Genomic DNA, 26,573 nt, shown 5'->3' on the forward strand with positions numbered 1-26,573 from the left:
GATTAGAAATTTTCTATGGTGGATTCTTGCCAGCATTTAGCATGGACTCGAGGTAATGAACATCTTACACTCAACTTCATGTTCCGCTTTCTCATTTGCAACATATACAGTTACAGTAATGTGTACAACTGTTTTATTCTACCATAGGTGTAAAGAAATAATATTAAATCGTAAAGGAGTTCAGACCAATATCTTCCAAAATTGTACTGCTTCACCTCATTGAATTCTGTCACCTTGAGAAGTTCGGGTTCAATCTGTGTTTTTTAAATTGATTGACATAACCTTAATCTCTAAGATGATTTCCCTTTAGTAATTGCTTTCTTTGAGCTGGAATTATTAATTTTGCTTCTAAATCGTGCTCATATTTCTCAGCTTGTATTGGAGGACAGCAAACAGAAGTCAAAAGTTCATTCAATTTTTTAAATCCATCGCCTCCAAATGAAAAGGCCCACTTTGAACCCACAAGAAAGAAAAAACCATCTATTCGCAAGTTAGCAGCTCAAACAATGTAGGACCATCACCAGTCTCATAGACTGCGTTTAGTCGAAAAGCTACTTTCTTGCATAACCTGTCAATCAAGTTCAGCCACTCACTCTTCGTTCTGAAATGTCCCATCTTACTCATCGCCATGATGTGAATGCCACGAAAACCCAGATGTAAACCAGTTTTGGTAACATTATGCTCCGTATCTCTAGCTTCAGGGTTGCAACTGTTAACAATAATAAATTTGCCATGTGCAGCAAGAACTTGACGACAGTTTTCCAAAACTTTTACCATCTCATCTTCTGTAAAAATTACAAATAAATTTTTCACAATGATTGTATCTACCTCTTTGCACTTCGGAATTCCATCCAGGATGTCTCCTTTCAGCAATGTCACTCTGTGATCTGGTACATTTTCTTTGGCTAGGAACAATTTAGCACGCTCGACTACATCGGGAAAGTCAAATAATACTCCTTTAATATGTTCACAGCCTGGCAGTTTAAGAATCTGCGATAAAAACTGACCCTCCCCTCCCCCGATGTCCATGATTCGTTCGCACTTGACCCAGGGGTATACTGAAAACAAAGTTGGCTGCGCGCTGTCCAATTCCATCTGGGACAACATGCTCATTGCGCGATCGTAATTGTGTGCGAATTCCGATCTCCTCTGTTTCGTACCCATGTCAGAAGCTATATCTTCTGACTTCGTGGGAGGAGAATACTCCAGTTCCTCAGCTCTGTACATGTAGTCATACAGATTCATCGCATGAGCAAGTTCAAACGCTGTATCGCCGCCATCCTTGACTGCCTGTGGAAAAGCCAACATGGCGGCCCAAACTTCATCACTTGCGTAGTATCCAACCATATGGCCAAGACTCGGTCCTTTGTCTCTCCTCAGCAACTCCATGGCTCGATTGGCCTTAAAGTGTTTCTCGATTAATTCCTCCTCAATTCCCCACTGAGCCATGGTTCTCAAAACCTTGTAGATCTTTTCACCTGTGTGGCAGCCAGTTCGCTCAGCGATCTCTTGAATACTGACAGGAGTGACCGAGTTACACAGCAATTCTGGGACACCTAATGATACCAGAACACTCAAGCAGCGGCTCTTCCATATTCCTGAGAACATGGATGAAATAAGTTTCTCTTCTAGGAAAGTTCCTTCGGCCATGTTCTTTACGTCGGAATCCTGTATTTAGATCACCGTCCAGCGGATGTCGATTTAGGCTCGTCACGCAACACTCACCAGGAGAGGGTTCCAAGGTAACGTGTTGTGTGACATGTCCACACGATGAATTCGCACGGTATATTTCATAACCCCAAACTGAAATGAGAGCGGGGCATACCTGTACGATTAACGGAAAAAATTGCCAGTTTTGCACGCAGAATTTAAATCGATCTGAAACTTTCCTCAACAAAGAGGCATATTATGATTCAAGCAACTTCACGAATCTGACGGTATGACGTGCACAATTTTTTCACTTTCAAATTGGTAAAAAAAAAACAACAACAACTACAAGAGTCGAGAGATACACAAGTCGTGACATAGTTCATTTCAGAGAATTCAATTACCGATCCCCTAAAATTTTTACATATCTGTTAAAATACCTAGTCCCGCGAAAATAACGCACTTCTCTTTGTGAGGTTAAGTGTATGAACCACACTTGTTACGGCACCTTAGTAGTTTTTATTTGTCTTGATTTTCGACTGAAAATCATTTCACTAACACATCAATTACTGCACAGAAATATAGCCAAAGTATTCATCGACTCTTTCTCGTGAGTAAAAAAAAAAAGGGGGGGGGGAACATTGAGCCAGAGGGAAGTGGAGGTAAAAGGTAAATAGAACCAGGTGTTTTCAAATCGAGAAGACTCCCATTCACTGTATTAATCAAAGGGCACAGCAGGCCTGAAGGAAAAACAGAGGGAAGACACATGAAAATCAATTCATGGGTAATGTCAAGGGAACCCTCTTTGTTAAACTTCTAAAATTTGTATTCTCCCAAACATAATCTCCAGACAGATAATCTAGTCAGCGGGCAAATAGGCAATTAATAGCAAGAGAAAATCAGTTGATATTCTCATGGTAAGAGGGAAACGTTCCATCGGTGTTGAGCGAGAAAATCTAATTTCTCCCATAACTGGACGAATTGTAGAGTGGAGATCTACAAATAATTGAATGTACACAGAAAAAAGACACAAAATGCATAACTTGTGGCGTTAGGACTTTATTTGGCCTTGATAACAGCTTTTCCTGTTGCAACAAAGCGATCATCTCATATGAGTCATAGGCATAACCACTTGCACAACTGTTCCTGTCGTATGTTAACATCTACGTCAACAACGGTGGAAAAAAAATTGGCCGCCAATAGCCGTCATTTCGACCATCACGCCTTTCCTTTCCGCGAAGAGTTCTTTCACTTGGTCAAGTTCAAATCACCTTATCTTTGCCTGATAACGTACATCGCAGAACCAGTCACAGACCGACTTACTCTAAAAGCCTAGTGAATCACACGATTCTGTTGGACTTCTCTCCGGTTGGTTTGAATCTTGTGTTTGATATGCAACAGCAATGGATGGGTAAGATTCCAACTGACAAATACAGCGGAATCAAGAATCAAATTTTTCTCTGCAGATGTTCTTTCCGTGTTCATCATACTCGGCTTTGGTCACGCACATCTTGCCAACAAACACGTCCGTCTTTGACAGAGCTGCTCCACCCTCCCAAGCATGTGTCACAGGCCTGAAAGAAACGAAAGGCAAACGGTTCAAAAAACACCATAACGCAGATGTACTTGGAATTCTACATCAGCCGCGAAGCACCTCGTAGAGTGCATAACGAATAATGGCGTGTAAGAAAAAGCAAAAACAATCTTACCAAGTACAACGAGAGGTCGAAGAAATTACACTCGTGTGAAAAACTTCTAGCACAGAGATTCAAAACGATTGATTTCAGTTTCAGTTTGCATGTGATTGGTTGACAAAATAGAATTTTCTGGCCCAAACATAGAGCGTGGCGAGGCAAAGCTAATGCAAAACCGGGCAACCTTCAAACCTTAGTTTGGCATTGCATTGTTTTTAACTACTTCTTTTCAAATAATGAGAGGGAAGTAGCCGGCTGTTTTAATTTCTCTTCTCGCTTCCATAATAATTTTTAAATAAATATCTGTAGATTTCACAGTTGCCGTAAGAAAATGTAACAAAATTGCAGGATTTTAACATACACTGTGCAAAGCCTTACCTTGATGGGCAATGAACCGCAACGTCTACATCATAAGGAGCAAGTGATCGAACCTCAGAGAAGCTATAACAAAAATAAAGAAATTCGAACTTCATTATCACATAGTGGCTCGAAATCTGTCTAACAATCTTGATTCTGATCTTAACTGTAAGTTAACTTGATCAATATTTTACAATTTTAGATAGCGTCACATATAATTGGTGTGAAACTGCTAGGTCCATAGACAACTGAATACATTTTTCATTTTAAATTCACTAACATTTTTTACAAAACCATAGAGAGCTGGTCATGACAAACACGAATTGCTGAGAAGCACACACACAAAAAAGATCATTTGGCCACAACTGCACATTTTCAAGTCAAACCAAAATTTCTATATTACACTCTTTCTTTCATTCCTGGGAACAGTGAACATCCTCCAGTCAAAAGTATGTTCATATAACAGTGAGGCTGCATTTCTGAAAGTAATTCAGAGAACAAAAAAGAAACTTGATTATATCTCGCAGAGATGTGATTTACAAGCCATTCTGTAAGCAAACTAACAGACATCAAAGCCTGTGGTGTAACAGATGTGATTTGACTAAAATGTCCACGCAACAATATCTTCAGGGAGCTAAATTTTATACCAACAAGCTAAGAGTACATTTAAACAGGGCAAAAAATTAAAAACAAAAAACAGTGGTTTAGATCAGTAAAGATTTTTAACCATGTAGGCAAACTTCCATGTAATGATTAGTCAGGCTCACATGACTGCTCCTGGGGGGGGGGGGGGGCATTGTCTTTAAAATATATCAAAATTATTGTTGAGTAAAGGTTGAGTTCCTTTCTTTGACTTGTACATAATTATAATTTGGATCTGTAGCTGAGTGAGACTATAAATTAATACAAAAGGTTCATATCAGCTTGTCGGCTACCTCAACCAGCTAAACTGAATCAAAAGATCGCTCAACTGATGTTTTTATGAGTAAATTGTTGAATGACAAAGAAATTTAGAGTGTAATTGACTGATTCATTGATTGACTGACTGAGTGAATGATCACCTACACAAGGGAGAATGAGGTGCAATGAAAACCTTCTCTCCTTGTCTGAACCACTGCTAGAACAGCATAAAACTGTATTTGTTTAAATGATTGTGATAACAACTTACTTACCTACTGGCAACTGTTCTATGGAATGAATAATTGCCTCTGGTATTCCCATTTCCTGGATTCCTTAATAGAAACAATATATGGTTATCAAATGTTTAAGTGCCACTAAACCCCCCCCCCCCCAAAGAAAAAAATTTTATTCTTTTCAATAAAAGAAATTTCCTTGTTTTACTGATTATTGTCAAGTCCAATTGATGAGAAAGTGCTCATTACAAATTGCTTAATTCTTGAGCCACAATTATTTTATACACCAATGGCAAACTACAAGTGCAAGATTAGTTTTTCAAAATTATATGTTAAAACTAATATCTGTAAATTCACCTACACCTGCTATAAAATTTTTTCTCAAATAGAAAGTATAAACATTTACATAATAAATTCAAGCAAGAATCTGAAGATGTTTTTACTATCTGCATATGGACCTATGCATGAGACATCTTTGAAGATGAACCTTCATTGATAACATTGATAGAGAGCTCAAAAAAAGCAACCATTCTAGTTTGAATAACCAACATTAGGATATCAATATTCTAACTCATCCTACCTATATCAGATGGATGAAACAACAGCTCTGGAACAGCAAATCTTTCATTGTTCATTCGTAAGATCTACAATAAAAGCATAAAATAAAAGCATAGAGGGATTCAATTAAATTTAAGGTGACTCAACTTTCTGATATGAAAACAGATAATTCTTCAGAATTATAGTTATGAAAACCTGTTCATTTTCTTTCTTTGTTCCAAGCCACATCTCTGTTGCTGACTGAAACAATAAGAGCAATTTCTTCAATAAATGTACAAGCTGTTCCCTGCTAACTGTTTTATGTGCAGTCCATACAATCCTTGCCAAGACTAACAAATGAGAGGACCATTTTGAGAGCTGCAAAGTGCTGAAAAATGGGTAGCAGATAGACAGAACTAACTAGAGATGAGTTAGGTTTTAGGTCATACATTTAACATGTATTTTCACTCAGAAACCTCAAACTATACTGTACCAAGTTAACACAGGATACATTGTTTACAATTATAGATACTGATGGGAATAATTAAACTGGGGAGTAAACAAGATATTCCAGTCAGAGGTTCTACACTTCCCTCCTACATATACCTGTATTTGAGGGCATGCCAGGCATCAGTTTTTGAGACAAAAAAGAGGGTCGAATGTACCCCTAGCCACCTTGGCCACAAGTTTGCAAGTGATGAGCAACACCTCAAGTTCAATGTTACCTTATTTTTAAAGAACAAGATGATAAACTGACCTTAACATAACCTCGCTTCAAATGGGTGTAGTCAGGCAACACATAATCCCTCACAACTGTGTTCTTGGCACCTTTTAGCCTACAGGAAACACAGAAACGGAAAGAAAGTGAAAGATTCCTTTACCAATATATCATTAGAAATATCAATCTTAGAGAGAAAATAAATAAAAATTCCGTAAAAATGGTTTACATATTGGCAGTAGTACTGTTCAGAAAACCATCTATGGATACTTCACTATAAGACCTAACCAGTTTATCCAGTCTAAACCTAAAAGAGAGTACTGGCTTAACATTGAATGACAAAAGAAAACCCATTACAAATTGTACTTTTTTCATCTTCAAACTAATGGTTAAACCCCTATATTTTAAAAACAAAGCATGTAACATTTTTAACAAACGTTAAAACTGAACAGCAACACAATCTAAACTGTATGTCAGTAGCTGTGCAACATCCAAAAAAAAAATAAGAATTTATTCATTCATATTCATTTATTTGGTTCCAATTTTTCAAAGTAACTCAAAGAGTACCTAGCAATACTCATATCTCTGTAAAAGTCATCTGATACATAACAAGTGTCCTCTTTAACCTGTCAAAGGAAAAAACAACAGTTACAAGGTGTGGAAGCCGGCTAATTCCTTTATCATAATTTACATATGACAGATCACATGAAAAGCAATGGCCAATGATCACCTGGCAGTAGGTTGAGCATTACCCTAAGAGCTACTTGAAGTTAATAAATAGATCCCAAATACAGTTCAGTTACACAAAATATTTTTCTCCAGTTACACTTTCGACAATCAATATCCCATGCACTACTGACTGAATAAAGTAGTGTGTTTAGCTAAACTGCAAACAACAATGGAACTCAGGAACAGTCATTTTTACATGTGCTGAATGCAAAGTTGACTTTTTCCAAGGAAGAGACCTGGCATAACAAAAATATGACATCTACTTTAAAGTTAAGTACCTACCTGATTAATGACATATGTTTCATCTAACACATGAAGTTGCCTGTTAGTTAAAAATACATGTTAAGAAAAGGTTATAACCTTGAGCAAGATCTACATGTATTATGTATGTTTATGCAAAGTGAGTGTCTTGTATCACATAGGTAGAGATATATAAAAATCTAGGAAACCTCAAACAACTTCTTGTGTATATGCTGCAGATTTTTGAAGTTTGCTGATCTCACTAGTAAGTCATGCATAAAAAAGTCAACTAAAATCGGCTACAGTTACAGTTGGAATGAGGTCTTTGCAATCAGATCAGTTAAAATGTTAGTTTTTTGTCAGCTCCAAAAATTCAGTTTATTGTCACTTTGTCGGGCATTGTAGCGCATTTTGCAGGCTAAAATGGAGAATTTGGCAGACTAAAATAAAACAATGACAAGTGAGAATCAAACAATCTATGCATCACCAGTTGATTTGGGACAAAGCCAGACTGTTTGATTACAACAAAATAACCCATGTTTAAATGTCATATCTGATAATCATTCCACCCAAGAAGGATGCCTGGTTGACATGAGGTGACAACAGATGTTTTTTTCAGGTAAACATGATACTCAATCACCAACTCAAACAAAAACCATCCTTAGAAAAGTGAAACTTTCACAGGAAATATCCATAAGGTGTCTATGAAGATTCAAGTCCTGTTAAAGTAAATTCAGTGATCTGTTACTTACCTGTAAGATAAGATTTCCTTTAGATGGTTGGTCAACAACTTTCCCCCAACATTAATCCTAGAACAAAGAGCAGAGTTGTGAATACATGTTACTAAAATAAAGTATCAGTTTCCACAAGAAAAAAGATGTCAGCAAGGGCAATATTTTTCCTCGCACTTTATGCATGTTTGTTGCAGTAACTCTTTTGTCACAAATCAAGCATAGAGCTAACCCTTGAAAAGTCAACTCAAGTTTGCATAACTTGTACTAGCCAAGGTCATTTTAATATTACTGTCATTTTAAGTAATAAGGCAAGACACAAACTCTGCTAAAAAGCAAAAAAAAAAATTTGTTACCTTTTTATCCCTTTCTTCAATATTTTGCCATTAAAAACAGGCACAATGTGTGTGAAGGAATATCCAGTATCTACAACCAGGGATATCAGACGTTTGTCCACTTCTTCTTTGTGACATTTGAAAGCACTCAATTGGGCAGCTTGGAATAAAGAACAGATAAAGTTAGCAAGGATGAAAAAACAACAATAACACCTGCCCTGAGGCTTTTTGAAATCTGTCCATGCCATGATTATTAATTATCTATGAAGACATATTGTCCATTGTGTTGTGCAGATATACCCATCTAAATGAAATGTATACAACCGACTAAATGTTCTCGCTTCTGTAATAATATTCTTTTAATGCATCCTGAGGTCGTGAATGCAAACACAACAAGAAAACAAATTGCAGTCCTATATATGAAAGAAATTACTATATATTTTTTTATTGCATTAATTTAATGAATGTTAATTTCATCAAAACAGGTGTATTAAGAATAAGATTATTTCAAGCAATGATGACAACAAATGTGATGTGACTACACCATTCTGTAAAAAGTGACTCACCTGATATTCGGCAAAGAGCTTTGAAATTATATTCTTCAAACAAAATTTCATCTGTAGCATCCTAACATTAGTGAACAAAACATGTTACATTCATACACATGACCATGCATTTCCAAATCAAGGTTTTCAAGATAGTAAATCTTAGCAAACGGCTAAGTAGACACATCTTCATCCCCCAGGCATCTTTTTTTTCAATTGTCACTTGCATTACCTGCGATCATGGTTTGTACAAGCTTTTCAGTCAAAACTCAGAGGATTTTCATGCTATTTTAGAGTCACATGATAATGCCAGGGTGCTAATTTTTAATTTAAGGTTTCTATTTTTTAGAGACTTAACATGGAATATGGTGACATAACATTCACCACTGTGATCTGAGAATACTTGAAAACTAATTACAAAGAACCCTCATTGAGAGTCCTAAACTTGCTACAACTTTTTCTCCGCAATATTATTATTTAAAAAAGCATTGTACTACACAAACAAGACAAGTGGAAGGCCACGAATAAATAACTCTTTTCAGCCTTCTCTTGTATTGTAATTGAACCCACCTTGATAGAGGTAAAGTTGAAGTGTGGTTCAGTCATCAAAATGGTTGTTTCAGGAAAGTCAACCTAAAGAATGACATCAAGTTGAAAAAAAAAAAAAAAAAAAAACCCTTACCAAGTGCCAATAACAAAGCAGTAAAAACAATGATTACCTTATTGGTATTCGTTCAAGCTACAAGTCATTTGTAACATTTGGTTCTGAAAAGTTCGGTGCACTGAATTCCTTTAGGGGCATTATCAAATCAAAAACAAGCTTAATTTACAGATCAAATTTACGACAAACTACCTTCATAACTTCTTTGCCAAACATGTAATCCCATATCTGCTTCTCTACATCCCAGTTCACTAGGAATCCCTTTTGAAAAGGGAGGAGGTAAAATAATCCGGAATAATCTTTACACTCTTCGAGTTGATCGCCAATAAACAACTTTCGGCGTTCGCTCTTCGCTTTGAAAATACAGTTCGGTATAAGCCTGAAGAGGGAAACCAAGCCCCGTTAAGTTTTTCGAAGCAAGTTTAAATCTTCTCTTAATGTATTTGTGCTATTGATTCCTTACCTTGGACTATCAGTTGTATTAAATCCGACTTTAGCTAAACTGGCGCCATTATCTAGCACTAGAGCCACCATCTTGGATTTCCTGCCTTCTCTTCAGGGCTCCACGGATGGAGACCACGGAGTAACACTGGGTATGAATTATGAGATTTTCTTAGTATGGATCAGTCTTGCACGAGTCTTGAATGAGATACCACTGAGTATTAGAAACTCTCAAAAACAAGTAATCATGAAAAAAGACTCATAGTAATAGAATTTTCTTTGAGATAGGAAAAAAAACAAAAACAAATAGGGAAACTCCTACCTTGACATGGCAGCTGTAACCTGTAAACTAATATTAGCCTGAAATAATAATAAAAAAGTTGAAAACGGAGTTGAAGTAAACATTTAAGTCACTCTCAGGCTTAAAACTGTCCAGGGCTCCTTTTCTGGAAAGTCCTGATAAATCAACAGGCCCAAAGCTATATTTTATTAATATCAAAATTTAAAAAATAGAGAAGCAGGTTCTAGCTCCCTGACCATTCCATTTTTTTTCTTTGGCTGAAAGTGTAATTGTATGATTCTAAAAACTTTTAAAACCTTCATCTTGAATGAAAACAGAACAGCTTTACGGGACCAATAAGCAACTGGGACCTTCAAGAAACTGACCCCAAATCTGTCATCAACAAAATATATCGTAGATTCCACAAAAATTTCAAAAATTCATACTTAAAGCTGATTGGTAATGATGATCAGAACAAACAAGTGGGAAATAAAATCAGCAGGGACACTTTATATCCTCTCCAGCCCAGCACACATAGCACTTCTGGGTCAACTCTTACCCTTAATAGTAAGGTACCTGAATGTCAAAAGAAGACAAAAAGGGAGAGAAAGAGAGAACCCTCCCCAAGCACTTCTCATCAATAACACAATGGCTCACATTTCATATGAGTGGACATGTGCCACTTAACTTTAGTTCACAAAGTCAAAGTTGACAGGCGACATTCCAGGCTGAATGAAAAATGCTTGAAATAGTGGCTTAAGTATTCTGGACCATTCACACAGCAAAGTAAAGCAAAACCAAAGTCATACTTTCCACACTCAATTGGAAATTGCTCAATGGTGAAACAATAAAAGCAACATGTACGAACTATCATTTTGTTCTTTTCATGCCATAGAGAAAATTTTTCTGGTGGAAACTTTTGAAAGTAAAAGAAAAAGCAAGACAGGTGGATGAAGGGGCTGATGCTGGCCAATTTACATTATGAACTCAATTGGTGACATTGAATTACCTTCTAATACCTGCCACTGACTCAACACCGCATTACTCCCTTTAATCATTAGGCGACAGAAAAAGTTGTTTGCTTTTTGTAATTCATTTTGTATGGAAAAGCTTTAGGTAGGCCTCAACTAGATATAGCAACCCACTTTTTCCAACTCTGAACATAATGAACCTGCCCCATAACAAGCCTATTCTCTCTTGAACAACAGGCTACTAGTACCATTAGAAAAACATAGACCACAAATGAGCTGGGAGGGGCAGAGGATCATAACTTCCTGAAAAATCTACAGAGGAGAAATAACTGTACAGCAGTAGAGTATTTCCTTAAAAAAAGGAAGAAAAAACAAATCAGAGAAAAAGAGGGAGAGCATTTATTGAATAATGAACCATACATGCTAGACAAAGAAAGTTTTCATCTGTTTAATTTCTTCCATTCCATTTCTAGATTACCACCAAGTTATCAGCAAAATTACCTCTTTTGTGACTTCACCACTTGCAGAGCAATAACATCTAGCTAAGATCCTAACAAAAAGTTATTTGAATCTGAGCTGTCATAAGCAAGACAATGAAAGTCACCAAGAAGGTTAACTTTTGAATTTTCTGTCACTTTCATCCTCTTAACAAACTAATTTTCAAAAAAATATATTCCTTATGGGGACTCTGATTTTTTTTCCTTTGTCCCATGCTTGTGACAAGATGAAAAACATCTTTCCCCAATACATAACTATGTTGATAGTAACTCACAAGATTTTGAAGGAAGTGACAACAGTTGTATTTCACAAAATCACCCTTGTTGATTAGCTATACAGTACAATAAAATTATCTGATTCACCAAATAGGGTGGTAGAGCAGAAGTTTAAAAAGAAAAAAAAAGTAATAGTAAAAAAGTATAAACAGAAATGGTAGCTTTTTACCTCACAAAGATATGATCCCAATTGACTGATCAAAAAAGGATATCCTTCTAGTTGTTTTCAAGTAAATAAATTAAAAATTATTTTCTTATTGGACAGTTCCATTCCTATGACTAGTTACTTGACTTTATTTTCAAAACTGCATCTCTAACAGCTTGAAGGTCAGCTTTATCACCAAACTCTTTTTCTTTATGATCAAGTAATATGCCTTGCTCTCCAGGTCCTACAACAAAGACACCACCCAAGAGGCGTCCCTCTCCTTTAAGGTTGCCCTCAATTCCCTTGCCTCTGGCTCGAAATGCTGACTTCCACACACTTGGTCGTAACAATCCTGAAAAATATAAATTAAAAGTTATAGAGGAAGATGTTTCTTGTCTTGTCATGACAGTGGGACAAAGAGGAAATTCTTCATCCCCATGAAGAATCCAACCTCAGAACTTTGGATTTTTCTGCTCCTTATATCTTTACCGAGTACAAAACTTACCATCTGTCTTATTTTAACAACAAACAATATTCTATTGACATTGCTGATCCTAGCAATATGCTGGATGCATGTTATATATGAACTTTGTAATAGGCCCTGCTCACCATGGAGTCTCTGTGGCTCAGTGATAAAGCATCAGAGCACCAAAATAATCTGAAGGTCTGAGATCATGGGGACCCAGAAATTTTCTTTACTGAGCTCAAAATTTACGATCTATCTTATTCTATTAACAAACATTATGCTGTTGACATCGCTGATCGTAGCAATATGCTGGATGCATGTTATTTATGAACTTCATAATGGACCTTGCTCACCATGGAGTCTCTGTGGCTCAGTGGAAGAGCATCAGAGCACGGAAAAAACTTAAGGTCTGATGCCATGGGGACCCAGAAATTTTTCTTTGTTTGACACTGATGACAAGACAAAAAACATCTTTCTCAATTTCTTTACCGAACTCCAAAACTTACCATCTTTCTTATTCTATAAAAAGTTATTTGGCAAAACTGTAACTAAAAGTGACTGATAAAATTCTTAGTCTTTAAACAATGCCTTGTTTGTTTGAAATGCACACTTTCAATAAATGCTACATAATTACATATATTAACCCTTTCACTTCCAATAACTCAAGGCGAGAATTATCCTCATTGTCTTTCATACAATTCTTGTAAAGTTTGTTCTGAGATTTTGGTGTTTGATCAAATGATAATCCCCTAGTTAACATTTGTTGTTATTCTCATTACTTGGCCGCTTGATATTATATTCATACAGTAGGGAGAAAATAATAATGTCTTAGTGTGAATGGGTTAAATACTAAATTTAATAAAACACATTGAAAATGCCTGTTTTCTATGAGATTTCAGGTTAATTTAGATCAATTTTAATTATTCAAATGTGTACTGGTCATTTTGTGCAGTAGATCTCCTAAAACTTAGTAAATGAAAACACTCTTCATCTGGTTGTAAGCCAGGCATAGCAAGCAAACTTACCAGTAAGAAACATCCACCGTTGTTCAGGACCATAAAACTTTTTCTGAGGTAAGAACAATAAGATACCATTTTAAGAATTGGTTAGCTCAACTGCCAAAGCAATTAATTATTTCAAATTTAGCTGCAGACATATGAATTTGATGTAAATTTCTTCACCTGTAAGTAGAATATACCAAGTCAAGACTTTTTTTTCAAAGTAAAATTTTAGACCAGAAAAATAGCTGATTATTTTTTAGGAAAAGCTCAGCTAGATCTGAATAGATACCTGAAAGAATTTTTAACCAACATGCACATTATTTTTAACTGGTGAGACACAGAAGGTACATGAAAAGAAAAGTCATTAAAAATCCATGACATTTATTTCACAGATACAGGTTTAATGCTCTTATTTTACCTCTTCATCAAGGTAAATTGTAGAATTTAGATATGGCTGAAACTCTTTCACTCCCATTTCTTCATGAACCACACCCACAAGGTTTACACCCCTCTGGTCCAGTTCAGGTTTCAGAGAGGACAGCTCTGAGGCTTCCTAAAGAAAGATTAATAACGATACTAGCTGACATGAATAAGCAACACTCAAGTGCAAGATACCTCTTATTAGCAAGTATTGTATATCATTGGAGAGTTTTTAATTGCTCAATGTTAGTTCATAAACCTTTCTTTTTTCAAAATAACCCAAATAAAAAGCCCAAATTTCAAGCATCAAATTAAAGGGCAATTTATAAAGCTGGAGGACCTTGCCTCTCAACACATGTATAATTCTACCATAATATGTACATAAAATTTTGAACAGAAGCATATTTTACCTCCCTGCACAAGTTTCATCCTGGTCGTCGCACCACCATTATGACTGCTCCACTATTTTGCCAAAGGTCAGATGCCATCAGTTCTCTTCCTAATCCATCTAAAGTCTTGAGTTTAATGGCTTTCAAATAAGCTAAATCAGGCCTTGCACTGTTCTTGTACCAGTCCCAGTTTGAATAAACATAACTCGCAACAAGTGCTATTCCACTAGCACCGAGAAGCCAAGCCATCTTGGTAGCTATGCGGCCTGTAAATGAACAAAGGTTTTTAAATTTCCCTCAGTAATTTTGATCAAAAGAATGGTCATGGTGTATTTTCATTGGAACATTTTCTTGGAAACACAGCCTTTCAAAATACCCATAATAGCACTGGAACTTTTGGGAGATGGGAGAGGGGAAGGTTTCTTGACTGACAAACTCTCCACACCAAAAGGGGCAGGGGCTTGTTTCTTGAAAATCTTGATAAATTTATTGGGCTAAATACACATTTCACAGTCTAAATCTAAGGTCTTCCCTTAAGATCCATTCTGTTTCATTCCCTGATATCTCAGCTGTTTGGATTTCAAAGCTATTTATATCTTGATCTTGAATGAAAACACAACTGAAATCAGCTTTTAGGAATTGGTATTACCAGGACTTTGAGAATCAAGTGGATTTTACCAAACTAGCTAGTGACTCATAAGATGATGAGGTATGGGAACTAGCAGCTGAAAGAACAAGGCAAAAAGGCTTGACACTCAACTCAAGTAAAGAAATGTCTAACAGAGAGCCAGAGTGAAACCACATCTCAAGCACTCAGCTAATTATCCATGTCATTGCAGAGTTTAGGACAAGAAGATGTCAGCTGCTGAGTCTAAAGGAAATTTGCTGGTCTAACTCTACAACTTTAAGTCTATTGTTACTATTGCATATCTGTGGAGTGCAATGGTGCTTCTTTTCAGCTAAACAACTGAGAAATTCTCAAAATATCGTGTCCAGCATAGGCTAGGGTCACAATTCACCATCTACTAGACAACCATGCAAATCACTTTAATAAAGACAAAATAAAGTTAGCTCACTATATCCAGTTGGCCTATTTTTCAAGCAAGCAGGACTACCGGCCTCCGGGCTCCCCCCAGCCCTGGCTAGCTTACGTAAGATATAACCCTTCTAGACTGCCCCAAACACAAATAACCACACCCCCTCGAATTAGTTCCATGAGAATAAAACAAATTGACAGAGATTTCCTTTGATCGACCATGCTGTTATGGTAGAATTCATAATAGCAAAAATAAGAGTGCGATAAGATAACGATGACGTCTGAGCACTACCACATGTGGAAGACTTCATATTACTTAAAAGATAATAAGTTATGAATCTGGGCTGAGCTAAGAGCCATTGGGCATTTAAATTGCTCCTTCCAGCAGAATTACTTGACATAAATAACAAAAAATTACACAAGATCACTAAATACCTTTGAAGAATCTTATGGTTTTAGCCAGTGTGCATGTCAGGATCTAATTCGTCGGTAAATTTCGGATGATTTTAATCTTCCCCCTGCATCACCTTCAGGTCGACCGCCATTAATTTAAGCGTCTTAAATCGACAGTCCTACGAAATTCCTTCGTGAACAAAGAACCAATAAAAACGTCTAAAATCCTGAACTATGATCTTTTTGCCCAATCAGCGCGCACTTATCCCCGATGCATTATGGGATGATTTTCTTTAGCTGGCAAAAGCGCGTGATTTTGAACAACAAGATGTCCGTGAACTGGTGTAAATTGAGTCACTTTTCTACGTTGTTTTCATGGGATTTTGGCTTGCAAAGGAGGCTTGTTTTGGACGCTGTTTAAGATCGATGCATCTTACAGGTAATTAGTGGTTATTCAGGGGTCATATCTCTCGAAGGACTGTCCATCACGAAAGAATAGGCAGTGTTTCTCTTAGCGACCGTGGCCGGTGGAAGATCTCTTGCGTTTCTTTCCACGATCATGAAGTTAGAATTCTGCCCTTAACTTTAAACTCACCTTTTTATCTTAATTTAGATTTTATATTAACCGCTTTAATGTTTGCGTAAATTTCAAGTGTCAAGGAGCCTCCTACAACGCCGCAAAAATTCATGTTTTAATTGTAAACTTTTAAGCCTGCAATTGACTATTCTTATTCCCTTTTGTGGTGGTTCTTTCGATTGCAATTTCTGTCCGTCTTCCCGTTGCGTCCTTAAATGCAATAAAATGATCCCATGGCCAATTTTTCGAAGAGAGGTATTATTGATAAGTATGGGTATCAAACACGTCGATTGTTTGCTAAAATTATATGGAATTCGAACGGAAACTTTCGATTTTCGCATGGTGGGTTTTTAAAGAATGAAATGTCTCCCATTCTTTAAATGCTGCCGTAAATTACGGATTATTTCAATTTAAAACTTTGTGATGTGCCTAAATTGTTTCTAAGCACTACTACAAAAGTGGAAAACTACATGAAATGGCTAATTTTAAAGAATGATATAGTGTAATAGTAGTTGATATTTTGCCCCGTATTCAGTAAACAATCGTAAGCTTTCGATTAATTTGTAGTTTGTACGCGTTAGGGCTTTATTCGAATGAGTGCGATAATGTCTGCATGTTTTGCATCTCAAACTTGCCCTGTACTTTAAAAACGAAAAAGAAATCTGATTTTCCACGATGTGCAAACTCTAGCTAATGTACGTCGGGGATAGGTAGTTCATCGGAGGTCAAAAGACGAACTTAAATCATTCGCCACAACCACCTTTGTCTATATTTTAGGTAAACATTGTAACTCGATAGATTACCTTATTCATGCCGAAATGAACACTTCTCCATTAGTCTTGTAGTGAATGATGATACAGACTTCCCTATACCTAATCCATATTTGGTTAGGATCAGCTCGGATATTATTATTAAATTTCTTAAGAAACCTTATCTAACGTGGGTCTCTTTCCTAAGCTTATTTATGGACATCTTGTTAATCTTTATGACTTTTGTAGTTATTAGAGGTAGCACTTCTTTGTGTAATTTCTGCAAACAGCAAACGATTCCCAACAAATGTAGTTTTATGTCTGTAATGTGGAATTTCAAGAGTCTTTTGTACATATTATATATTATTTGCAAACTGAATAAGAAAACAAAACAGAAAACTTAACAGCACTGAAAGTATCTCTCAGTATAACTGGGTTATTAATTTTGGTAGTGCTCATTCATTAATTTTCATTTCACTTGAGTTAGTCTAATAATTTTCTTGAAATCTTCTTCAAACAACAAATAAACATGTGAATACTAATTGTTTTTCTGAATAGGGGAATTTCATCTTTTATGGAGAAAATAATTACAGTTAAGCAAGAACCTATTGATGATGCATATCCAACACCACTATCAACCACAACAACAACAACAAAAACAACAGCATCAACTACCAGTATCACAACAGCAGCACAGAATGTAACCACAAAAACCACAGCTGTGGTCACCATACCTTCAGGAACGGTGGTAACAGGAACAGGACCTGTAACAACTGTGCCTGCATCAGAACCTCAAATATTTTTCATACAGCCCAAACCAGAAGTTCAGAAACAGCAATGTGCTGGTACACAAGGTGAGAGTGATATGTCAGAGGGCAATGCAAATTTCTGTCAAAATTACAATGGCCTATGTATGTCACAATGATCCAAGCTTGAAAAACAGGAGCAAGCTCTATTGGTAATTAAAAGAAGAGCAAACAAACAACCAAAGTAGTTTCTTTAGGTTTAGCTTGAAGAATTTTTTTTGCTTTTTATCTAAAAATTTTATCAAAAAAAAATTCAAATTTGTTAGTTTAAGGAGGGGGAAAGAAGGAGAAGAGGAGGGAAATTAAAATTTAAAAATTACTTCACAGTACCTCTCCTAGGAAAAGGAAGTTTCCCTGTAAGCCTCAACATTGTGCAGAAGACCCTTTATTGCTGGCTCACTCGTGAGAAGATCCAACCGAAATAGGCATTAAATACACTTTACATAGAAAATTTCTGAAAACTCTAGTAGCAAACTGATAAAAAGGGATCAATGACAAAAACATAACAATAATTTAAAGGTAATTTTTGGTGTCATTTCTTTGATCATCAAGAGTACTGACAATGGGGATTGTGGCAATCTTTTAAATAGAATGAAGGGGATCCTACGAACTATACAGTGTGTGTTGTGGTCCAACTTCTGTGGTCTTTATTTGTCATCCCCTCACATTCATCATCATAACTTAAAACAAGGAGAAATCTAAATCAAATTTGATAAAGTTACAGTGTAGTTACTTGTCTATTGGATTGGCTTTTTTTCACAGCTACTACTATAGCAACAACAGTGGCAAGGACGATTACAACAGCTACCCAGTCAAAGCCTCCCTTAGTAGTCATTTCTGGTAGTCCCATTAAGCTGACACCCTTATCAAGAGGAGGTGCAGCTCTTACAGGTGCACAGACAAACTCCAGTTCCACTGGCAATATAACATGCACTTTAGTTCATGTACAGCCATTTACAAATAAACAGCACATTGCTCCTAAAACAGGAAGTTCTCCAAGCAAGCAAACTATTCCAGTGCAGCTCCAAAAATTGGTCCCCATTAGTGTTGCAACTTCATCTTTGACAAAGGTACAAACAGGCACGGCCCCTCAGTTCACAATAGCTGCACCTGCTGGGTCTGTCTCTGGCATGCGGCACATTGCTCCCAAAGTGAACCTTGTATCAGCAGTTCCAACAGGACAGGCTGTTCAATTAACAACACCTACAGTGCAAGTCAGAAACATTGCTCCTGCTGTGGAGAAGACTGCTCAAGTTCCTCAGCAGGTAGGTCATATATACTTAGTCAATGAAAAGGTTGTAGTCTGGGTTACTATGACAGAGTATATTAAAAGCTTGTTAAAGCAATTATATTGTGCCTTTATCAAAGTAATGGTGCATATATAAAAAAATATTTTCACATGGTTCCATTTTTCAGTCTTTGTCAATTTTTGCATTTTTTGAGTCATTCATTCTAGCTTTTCTGTGCAATTTTAAGGGAAACAGATGGACAATACATACACATTTTAAGCCTAGATGTGATAAAAGGATACTGACCATTTGTAGATGAGTAAGGTCATATGTGGTCAATATGATTATATTTGTGAGTGCTGTTTGCTTGCTTTTTCCCCATCAGCTGGCACCAAAGCCAGTCCAGACTCAAGTAGCCAGCAGTGGTCAGCAACAAAGACTCATTGTCCCAGCCTTACCTTCTACATTACCTCAGATAGCAACAACAGGAGCTTCAGGCAGCCTTCAGTTTCCCCATGGTGTAATTAGTGGTGGGGTAGTTTATCTCCCTCAGGTTTGTGACACAGAAAGGCTTGTTCATACAGATAATTATCTGCCTCACTTAAGGTATTGAGTCAAGCTCTGGCAAGTTCATGGTGCTTTGTCTGTGGGTTAAATGCTTAATTTTCACAAGAGTGACCAAGGCAGAATTTTACCTTATATTATCAATACAATTTCATGCAGAAAAGCAGTGAGAATAAGGAAAACATCAATTATTAGAAACTATTAACTGATCCAATGACAAATTCTGCAAGCTACTATCATAACAATTGTGTGGCAGACAATAAGGAGATGTAATAGTGAGATCTTGGGAGTGGACGATGTTAAGGAAGAAGTGAAATCACTCCCTGCCATGGAATGAAGACTTGCATGGTAGAGGACTCTCTTCTTCTAACTGCTGTTGTGCTTTTTTTTCTTTTTGACCTTCAGCAAGCTCTTGCTTCTGGAGGTTTTCCTATTGCAGTACCTTTACAGGCTAATGCCATTAATACTCAAGCACAAGGAGGAATGACTGTTAATGGGTAAGTGTGTCAACTGCTGGTTTGAATTGTATCAACTGCTGGGTTTTGGTTAAGTCAGTGTACAGTTGAAGTGAGCAATAGCCCTGACTTTGTAATGCATTGATTTAGGCATTTTGACTCAAGGAAGTTGTTTGTCATGAATAGCTGTGAAATGTCACTTGAATCACAGTGTTTGCCTTTATTTACTCATAGCAGTTCTCCTGAATCATCACCTCCCAACAGACCTCGGAAGCCTTGTAACTGCACAAAGTCACAATGTCTTAAATTGTAAGTGCAGTACTGGTAATACTTTATTGTATGATTCCAATGTAGAGTCCGTTCTGACACGTATTAATAAAATTGGAAGAACTAGTAGAAAGTATTGGATGTACATGAAGTCCTGGATTCCTGTATGTGAGTGAACAATGCCATGACATGATATCTGTGATTTGCAAGAAGTCCCAACAAAAACTTACCATCTTCTTCTACCAGAAGGTCTTGCCTCCAGGTTACAATTAATTATAGAATATTTATTTATGTGTACAACTAAGAACTGACCCAATAGATACCAAAGTTCATGCTTTCTATGCTCTGTGTCTGATTCTGTTAGGTACTGTGATTGTTTTGCAAATGGAGAATTCTGTAGCAATTGTAATTGTGTCAATTGCTCTAACAATATGGACCATGAAAAGGAGAGGAGCAAGGCTATTAAGGTTTGTGCAAGCATCTACCTCAACCCTATCCTACAGTCACACACAGAACCCATCATTCTCCACTCTACTCTAGGAAGTACTGATGCTACAAACATCAAATAAAATACAGCAGCTTCATAATGTACTTTACTATTCTCAAATATGTGAGGGACAAAGTGCTACATATGCCTGCTGATGCAGCATAAAAGGTGTACTAGAAAGTGTTATTGGAATTAGTTTTTGAAGAAATTTTTGATCTTGCCATTTCATTGTATTGAGGTGTACAGGGAAAGTAGGTGATTCAAGCTTTTCTCCCCTTTTTTTACTTTTTTTTTTCCTGTCCCTTTTTTTTTTTCAAAAACTGGCATACCCTTTAACACATGCTAACTAACTTGAAACATGATATATATTTCAGGCTTGTTTGGAGAGGAATCCTCAAGCTTTTCACCCTAAAATTGGTAAAGGAAGGGTAAGGGCTGCATTCCTTATGTTTAATGTACAAAGTTGAGGATACAAAGTCCACATCTGTGTTGGAAGTGTAATCTTTGAGTAATGATTTTTTCATCAATAATCTGGGATGACTCATGGTTGGTGTAGACATAAAAGGCCCTATCTAGTTCAAAAAGCTCTCTATATCAAAGTGGGGTCAAGTGTAAAAAGGTTCTCTTGAAAATGAGTTTTACTTTCTTGAAACAATACCATTCTTGGAATTGAGCTGTTTTACTTAGAAATGTATACACCCTTTGAGATGTTTTTGTGGTTTGATGAGCCAGCAGAGGAGGTCAATATACAGACAAGGTGTAAAAATGAGTAAAAATACTCAGCAATATGACACATGTAAAAAGTTGTTTATTATCCAACTGCTTTTATGCATTTCTTGTAGGGTGGGAAAAGGGAAGCAAATAGAGAAGCAGTTAAACAGCTTATTTGTGACTTGTCTTGTGCAATGCACCTGTACGATTTCAATACAAAATAACCATTTGTTCGAACAATCTTATCATGTTGTGGGATATTTGTACTTAATTCACATGATATTTGTACTCTACTTAGTGCTTTACGATAAGAGTTCAAAGCTGCAGTCCTGCATGCATCAACCAGTGTGCTTTTCCAAGACAAGTCTTCTTAACTACATATAATCTCTTTAATTTTTAGGGTGATTCTGATAGGCGGCATAACAAAGGTGAGATGATATTACCTGGGTCATTGACTTGTGGTTATGAGTGATTCTTATGGTTATCTGTTGAACTTAATTGTCTCAAACAGGTTGTCATTGTAAGCGTTCAGGATGCCTCAAGAACTACTGTGAATGTTATGAGGTATGTAAATTTTTTGCTTAAGAGAGATCTTCTTTAAAAGTCTACACCTCCATATGTACAATGTTGATCATAAGTTGTAAAGAAGGTGCCAATTTTTTCATTTGAGAAGCAGTTTTATCAATTTTAAGATTTTTTTTTTCTTTAGGAATCACAATACAACTATTTAAGTTGTTAATTTGACTCTTTTCTGTTGATATTTACAGGCCAAGATTTTGTGTACAAATCTTTGTAAATGCACAGGATGTAAGAATTTTGAGGAAAGTCCCGAGAGGAAAACTCTCATGCACTTAGCAGATGCTGCAGGTGAGAAACCCTTCTTACATTTATGGGGCTTGCAATTCTAACAGCTGTTACCCTGATTAAGTATTCTTATATTTAATGAGAGGAAGTTATTGTTATTGCTAATTAACTTTGCAGTTTTGGTCTGAAAATACCATGGTCTTCAGTTTCATGTTTTTTTCAAGAACGGCATCCCTGTGGTAGATAGCTGTTTTTGAAGTCATGTCACTGAAATTTTCACAAGTGGTATTGCCTCAATTACCAAAGGGCATGAAAAGGATTGAATCAAGAACATTTTTTAGAGATGACAGTAGGGAAATAAAAACAACTTTCCACTGAATTTGGACTAACTGATATTTCATATGGGTACACGTACAAGTTCTGTTTCTACTCTTCACAGACGGTTAGAGACCTAGGCAAGTCCTTCATAGGCAACTCAAATAAGCGTAGACTTGGGGAAAGTATGGCGGAAAATTTTACAGGAATACTGGCATGTGATTTGTTTTAGCATTACCCAGGTTTGCTCTGTGATCCAACGTGCAAATGAAACAAAAAACGCATACAAACACCTTTTGAAGGAAGCTATTTGTATGGATGTTTTTAAAGGCTGGTTTAGTTTCTTTTATACACACGAATAACGAAGTTAACTGCCTTTTGCACTTGGGGTTTTTCCAGAGGTTCGTGTAAAGCAACAGAATGCTGCCCGGACCAAGTTGGAATCTCAAATAGAAGACCTCCCATCCCGCCCAACTTTCTTAACAAACTCTGGAGAAAGGTCAGTTCTAGGTTTAATTTGAGTGTGCTCGAGGATGTAGTGTATCTCCTGAAAGCAGAGCCACCCAATCAAAGGGCAGTACTGTAACAACAGATTCTGATATTTTCAAATTCAGCCTATCAACTGTCGGGTAATCTCAACTTGCTCGTTAACCGGTGATGTCTACGCCATTATGGTATCGGTTACCTTTAAGTTGAAGGCGTCAGTTTGTTAGAACTTCCACGTGCTTACTGCTAGTGGAAGTAAAAAGTGAAATAATTTTAGGTTGAACTTGTTTTCTATTGAGAAAAAAAATCGTGTAAAAAAATCTACAGAATCAAAGGAAGTGGAGAAGAGTCTCACTCCTTCATTAAGTTCACGCGAGGTGTCAACGGAATCCTCTCAAATTTTCTCGTGTGGTTGGCCTAGTTTTTTCATACACTGTAATGTTGTATGAAGTGTAAATTTAATTTTTAAGAGAAATCCAAGGAAGTTGTCCTCTCTGGTGGGAATTTCATGTGTTTCTCTTGTTGTTTTATTTTCAGACTTCCCTTCTCGTTTGTAACAGATGAAGTAGTACAAGTAACCTGTCAGTGTCTCCTGGAGCAAGCCTCAGAGGCAGAAAATGTATGTTTACCGCCGGCGTTCTTTATTTTCATGTTCTCATTTAAGAGTGAAATTGTAACCGTTTGTAAAAACGTTTTCCAAGTGGAGTATGGTGCCATTGTTTTAGTCAACGATGGATGTGCATCGGGACGTCTAGCTCCTTTTAGTATACGACAAAAATGGTTTTTGGACTAAAAGAGAAATTTTTCCTTGCGAAAAGAGGTGGAAAATAACACGGATACAACGAAACTCGTTGTAGAGAATCTATTCTCTATATAGAGGTCATGTGAGGCTTTGTAAACACGGAAAAGCCTTCCATTGCTTTTATAAAGTATTTCTTAGAAAGTGCAGAAAAGATGAAGTCAACCAAGTTTACGTTCTTTTATGCAAACACACTTATCGACCAAAAGGGGCGCGCGTGCGATCTTAGATATTTTGTATAAATGTTTCTGTAGTAACCTCATCGAGTACAGGACCATGGCTCAGACAAATCTTTAGACAACACGAAAGGAAGTTCGAAACTCACCTTTTACACCTTTTGCTGTTCATTATGAGAAATACGCATTTATTTGCGTGAAAAGGTGAACAATTGCGTGAAGATGCATTTATTAGGGAGTGAATCCGATTCATTGACGATTTTTGCATTTTAATCAGCATTCGCTAACAATTTTGGACATTCATATGCGTCATTCGTCATAAAAAGAGAAAAATATGCTTTCATTTGCGCTAACCTTCAAGTCATTAACACCATCTTAAATGCCAGTAGAGACAATACACAAACAGTATAGTGCAGAAACCATAAAATTTTTATCACACTCTTTGCAATTCAACAGCATTCCTGGACAACATTAGGGTGAATAAGATAACCACTAAAGCGCTTGTACAAACAATTGAGTGTCTTTTTGCATTCAAAATGCAATTATCGATTTTCAATTGAACACCTATTTTGTCTGATTTAAAAAAGTTAGTAAATTTCGTTAAGTTCATTCGCTTCGTGAACGTCACCCGGCCGCTAGCAAAGAAAGCAACCACGAAGAAACCAAACACCACTCGAACACAGAGAGAAAAGTAAGATGATTCTAGGACCAGGAGGAAGACTATCTTGTCGTCGCAGACACGCTCGGAGTGAACCGATCAACGGCAATAAACATCGTGGTGCCTTACATCAGAGAGGGCAGGATCCAGGGAAGACCACGAGGTGGTAGAAACAACGTTCGCGTGGACGATGAGATGAGAGATTGCCAAGAGGAAATCATCAACGAAAACTGTCTACTCACACGTGCTCGGATAAACAGTGAACTGAGGAGACGGCTACCACTCAAACCCGAGATTCACGACCGCACCGTGGCAAGGACATTGGACGGGATGCTGTTTGGAGTGAAACTGGCAAGGCCCCTCTGTGCTGACAGAAACAGACCTGATGTGCTGAACAAGCGAGTAGATTACGCAACTTTGTTTATGAATATTGAATGTAAAATACGCTCAATAGTTTGTAAATGATCGGTTTTTGTCGCAAATGAATGTAACTTCACGCAATTGTTCGACTTTTCACGCAAATGAATTTGTACTTTCTCGTACTGAACAGCAAAAGGTGTACAAACATAAGGGAGAAACAAACCAGTAAAAAGACATTTCTCCTCAAAGGCATTTTATCTGAAGTTATCATTGATTTCGGAAATCCCAGGAAGTGTTCTTAACAATCATTTTTAAACAACACGCGAAATACTTGTGTTGAGGCCTTTTTGCATCAGTCTCTCCACTTCATCCTCTCTTGACTCATTGGAGGCCCCTCTCTATAACCTCCCTCTGAGTAATTGAAGAACCTTTGTGTCTTAACCATCAGCTGGGACAGTCCCAGGCAGAGATAGAAAAAATGATTCTAGAAGAATTTGGCCGGTGCTTGCTGCAGATTATCCACACGGCGAATGGGACGAAAGGTGAGTTTTTTTTTGTATCGCACTACTTTCGATTTGAGAAACGTTTAACTAAGGTGATGCTTATGGTGTCGTTCTGTTAATATATTTTGATTGTTGTTCCCTGTGCTCATTTTTCTTGACAGAATGATTCCTGTTCTTGGTCGTCCAGCCAATCCTGCGTGCAGGGACTGCGTTTAAGTTATCACCCATTTGCGGATTTTATTATGTCTTTTTTCCGGCTCTGGAAACTAGACATCGTCGTCTGAATTTTTAACTCGTACCTATAGTAGTGTAAATAGAAAGTTTGCAACATTTTCGCCTGTTAACAATTTTGAACGCTCAGTGTAAATATAATGCTGTGTTGACTAAACTTGCTATCCTTGTGGTGCGCATGTTGCGCGGGACACCCGAGGGCCCTCTGAGGAAAACCCGTGGACACAAGAATCACTAGGAAACGTCTGGGACGTTAAAGAATTTTTATGGGATAGGCGTATGTGAGTTCTTGTAACTGATCTTCTCTGTACGTCATGTGTATTTCAACTCAATTCACTGTTGTTTGTTGTTGTCTATCCAGGAATAAAAGTCTGTTAATATATATATAGCACACCTCTTCTTTCTTTTCTTTTCTTTTTTTCTGAGTTCCCTGACCTCACTTTTCCCGCGCAAGTAGTATAGTAGAGCGGTTGCTGAAGATCATTCCCGCGCGTACAACCGCCCGTGATTTTTTCCAGTCTTTCCTCGCGCGCTCGCTGTGGTGGGTGGAAACTGAGTAGTGGGGTTTGGCAAGCTTTTCGTTATCTCGCTAGCAAACAGTCGTGTAGTTATTTTTTGTCGATCCAAGTGTGTCGCCGTGTTGCTTGCCAAGAGATTATGCAAACTTACAGCTTCCTCTCGCGATTGCCCATCAGGACGTGGTAGCCTGTAGTGGTAGTCAATTACTAATTCCTTGAGCATGTCCCTGATCCCT

The 26,573-nt window shown here is 37.1% G+C and overlaps 4 protein-coding genes across 5 annotated transcripts; 1 reads left to right on the forward strand and 3 right to left on the reverse strand.

Moving 5' to 3' along the window:
* Window positions 1–102: 102 nt before the first annotated feature.
* LOC131788228 (phenazine O-methyltransferase PhzM-like) lies at window positions 103–1,768 on the reverse strand. The gene has a single exon (XM_059105316.2). It carries the CDS (start codon window positions 1,648–1,650, stop codon window positions 481–483), a length of 1,170 nt encoding a protein of 389 aa, XP_058961299.2. The 5' UTR covers window positions 1,651–1,768; the 3' UTR covers window positions 103–480.
* Window positions 1,769–2,686: 918 nt separating this feature from the next.
* LOC131788202 (actin-related protein 6-like) lies at window positions 2,687–9,903 on the reverse strand. Its single transcript, XM_059105279.2, has 15 exons — window positions 9,791–9,903; window positions 9,520–9,706; window positions 9,237–9,299; window positions 8,688–8,748; window positions 8,143–8,281; window positions 7,808–7,864; window positions 7,098–7,137; window positions 6,654–6,712; window positions 6,126–6,204; window positions 5,585–5,629; window positions 5,412–5,475; window positions 4,871–4,930; window positions 4,102–4,177; window positions 3,720–3,782; window positions 2,687–3,221 (listed from the first exon to the last, which is right to left on the reverse strand). Exons 1-15 carry the CDS (start codon window positions 9,859–9,861, stop codon window positions 3,089–3,091), a joined length of 1,197 nt encoding a protein of 398 aa, XP_058961262.1. The 5' UTR covers window positions 9,862–9,903; the 3' UTR covers window positions 2,687–3,088.
* A 1,495-nt stretch (window positions 9,904–11,398) lies between these two features.
* LOC131788217 (peroxiredoxin-like 2A) lies at window positions 11,399–15,822 on the reverse strand. Its single transcript, XM_059105298.2, has 5 exons — window positions 15,685–15,822; window positions 14,235–14,479; window positions 13,823–13,957; window positions 13,429–13,471; window positions 11,399–12,289 (listed from the first exon to the last, which is right to left on the reverse strand). The coding sequence occupies exons 2-5, from the start codon at window positions 14,460–14,462 to the stop codon at window positions 12,072–12,074; spliced, it is 624 nt and encodes a 207-aa protein (XP_058961281.1). The 5' UTR covers window positions 14,463–14,479; window positions 15,685–15,822; the 3' UTR covers window positions 11,399–12,071.
* Window positions 15,823–15,945: 123 nt separating this feature from the next.
* On the forward strand, window positions 15,946–26,185 carry LOC131788182 (protein lin-54 homolog). Of its 2 annotated transcripts, none has more exons than XM_059105257.2 (15): window positions 15,946–16,081; window positions 17,527–17,822; window positions 18,537–19,039; window positions 19,389–19,556; window positions 19,973–20,064; window positions 20,260–20,331; window positions 20,654–20,756; window positions 21,151–21,204; window positions 21,888–21,915; window positions 21,999–22,051; window positions 22,255–22,354; window positions 23,006–23,105; window positions 23,630–23,711; window positions 25,534–25,627; window positions 25,750–26,185. In XM_059105257.2, the coding sequence occupies exons 2-15, from the start codon at window positions 17,543–17,545 to the stop codon at window positions 25,752–25,754; spliced, it is 1,734 nt and encodes a 577-aa protein (XP_058961240.2). In that variant the 5' UTR covers window positions 15,946–16,081; window positions 17,527–17,542; the 3' UTR covers window positions 25,755–26,185. The 2 variants fall into 2 exon arrangements, with proteins under 2 accessions (XP_058961240.2, XP_058961239.2); XM_059105256.2 differs by having other exon boundaries at window positions 20,257–20,331; window positions 25,750–26,184.
* The last annotated feature ends 388 nt before the right edge of the window (window positions 26,186–26,573 follow it).

The sequence above is a fragment of the Pocillopora verrucosa genome, chromosome 1 (genome assembly GCF_036669915.1).
Source record: "Pocillopora verrucosa isolate sample1 chromosome 1, ASM3666991v2, whole genome shotgun sequence".
NCBI classification, from domain to species: domain Eukaryota; kingdom Metazoa; phylum Cnidaria; class Anthozoa; order Scleractinia; family Pocilloporidae; genus Pocillopora; species Pocillopora verrucosa.

Bases quoted from the DNA above. Each gene is read 5' to 3' on its own strand.
- LOC131788228 (XM_059105316.2), bottom strand. From the start codon at position 1,650: ATGGCCGAAGGAACTTTCCTAGAAGAGAAACTTATTTCATCCATGTTC.
- LOC131788202 (XM_059105279.2), bottom strand. From the start codon at position 9,861: ATGGTGGCTCTAGTGCTAGATAATGGCGCCAGTTTAGCTAAAGTCGGA. The intron at 7,865-8,142 runs GTAACAAATTTT...TCTTTGTTCTAG, and splicing joins TTGAAGAAAGGGATAAAAAG to GATTAATGTTGGGGGAAAGT. The intron at 6,205-6,653 runs GTACTCTTTGAG...TGTTTCCTGTAG, and splicing joins AGAGATATGAGTATTGCTAG to GCTAAAAGGTGCCAAGAACA.
- LOC131788182 (XM_059105256.2), top strand. From the start codon at position 17,543: ATGGAGAAAATAATTACAGTTAAGCAAGAACCTATTGATGATGCATAT. The intron at 20,065-20,256 runs GTAAGTGTGTCA...ATTTACTCATAG, and splicing joins GGAGGAATGACTGTTAATGG to CAGTTCTCCTGAATCATCAC. The intron at 20,757-21,150 runs GTTTGTGCAAGC...TATATATTTCAG, and splicing joins AGAGGAGCAAGGCTATTAAG to GCTTGTTTGGAGAGGAATCC.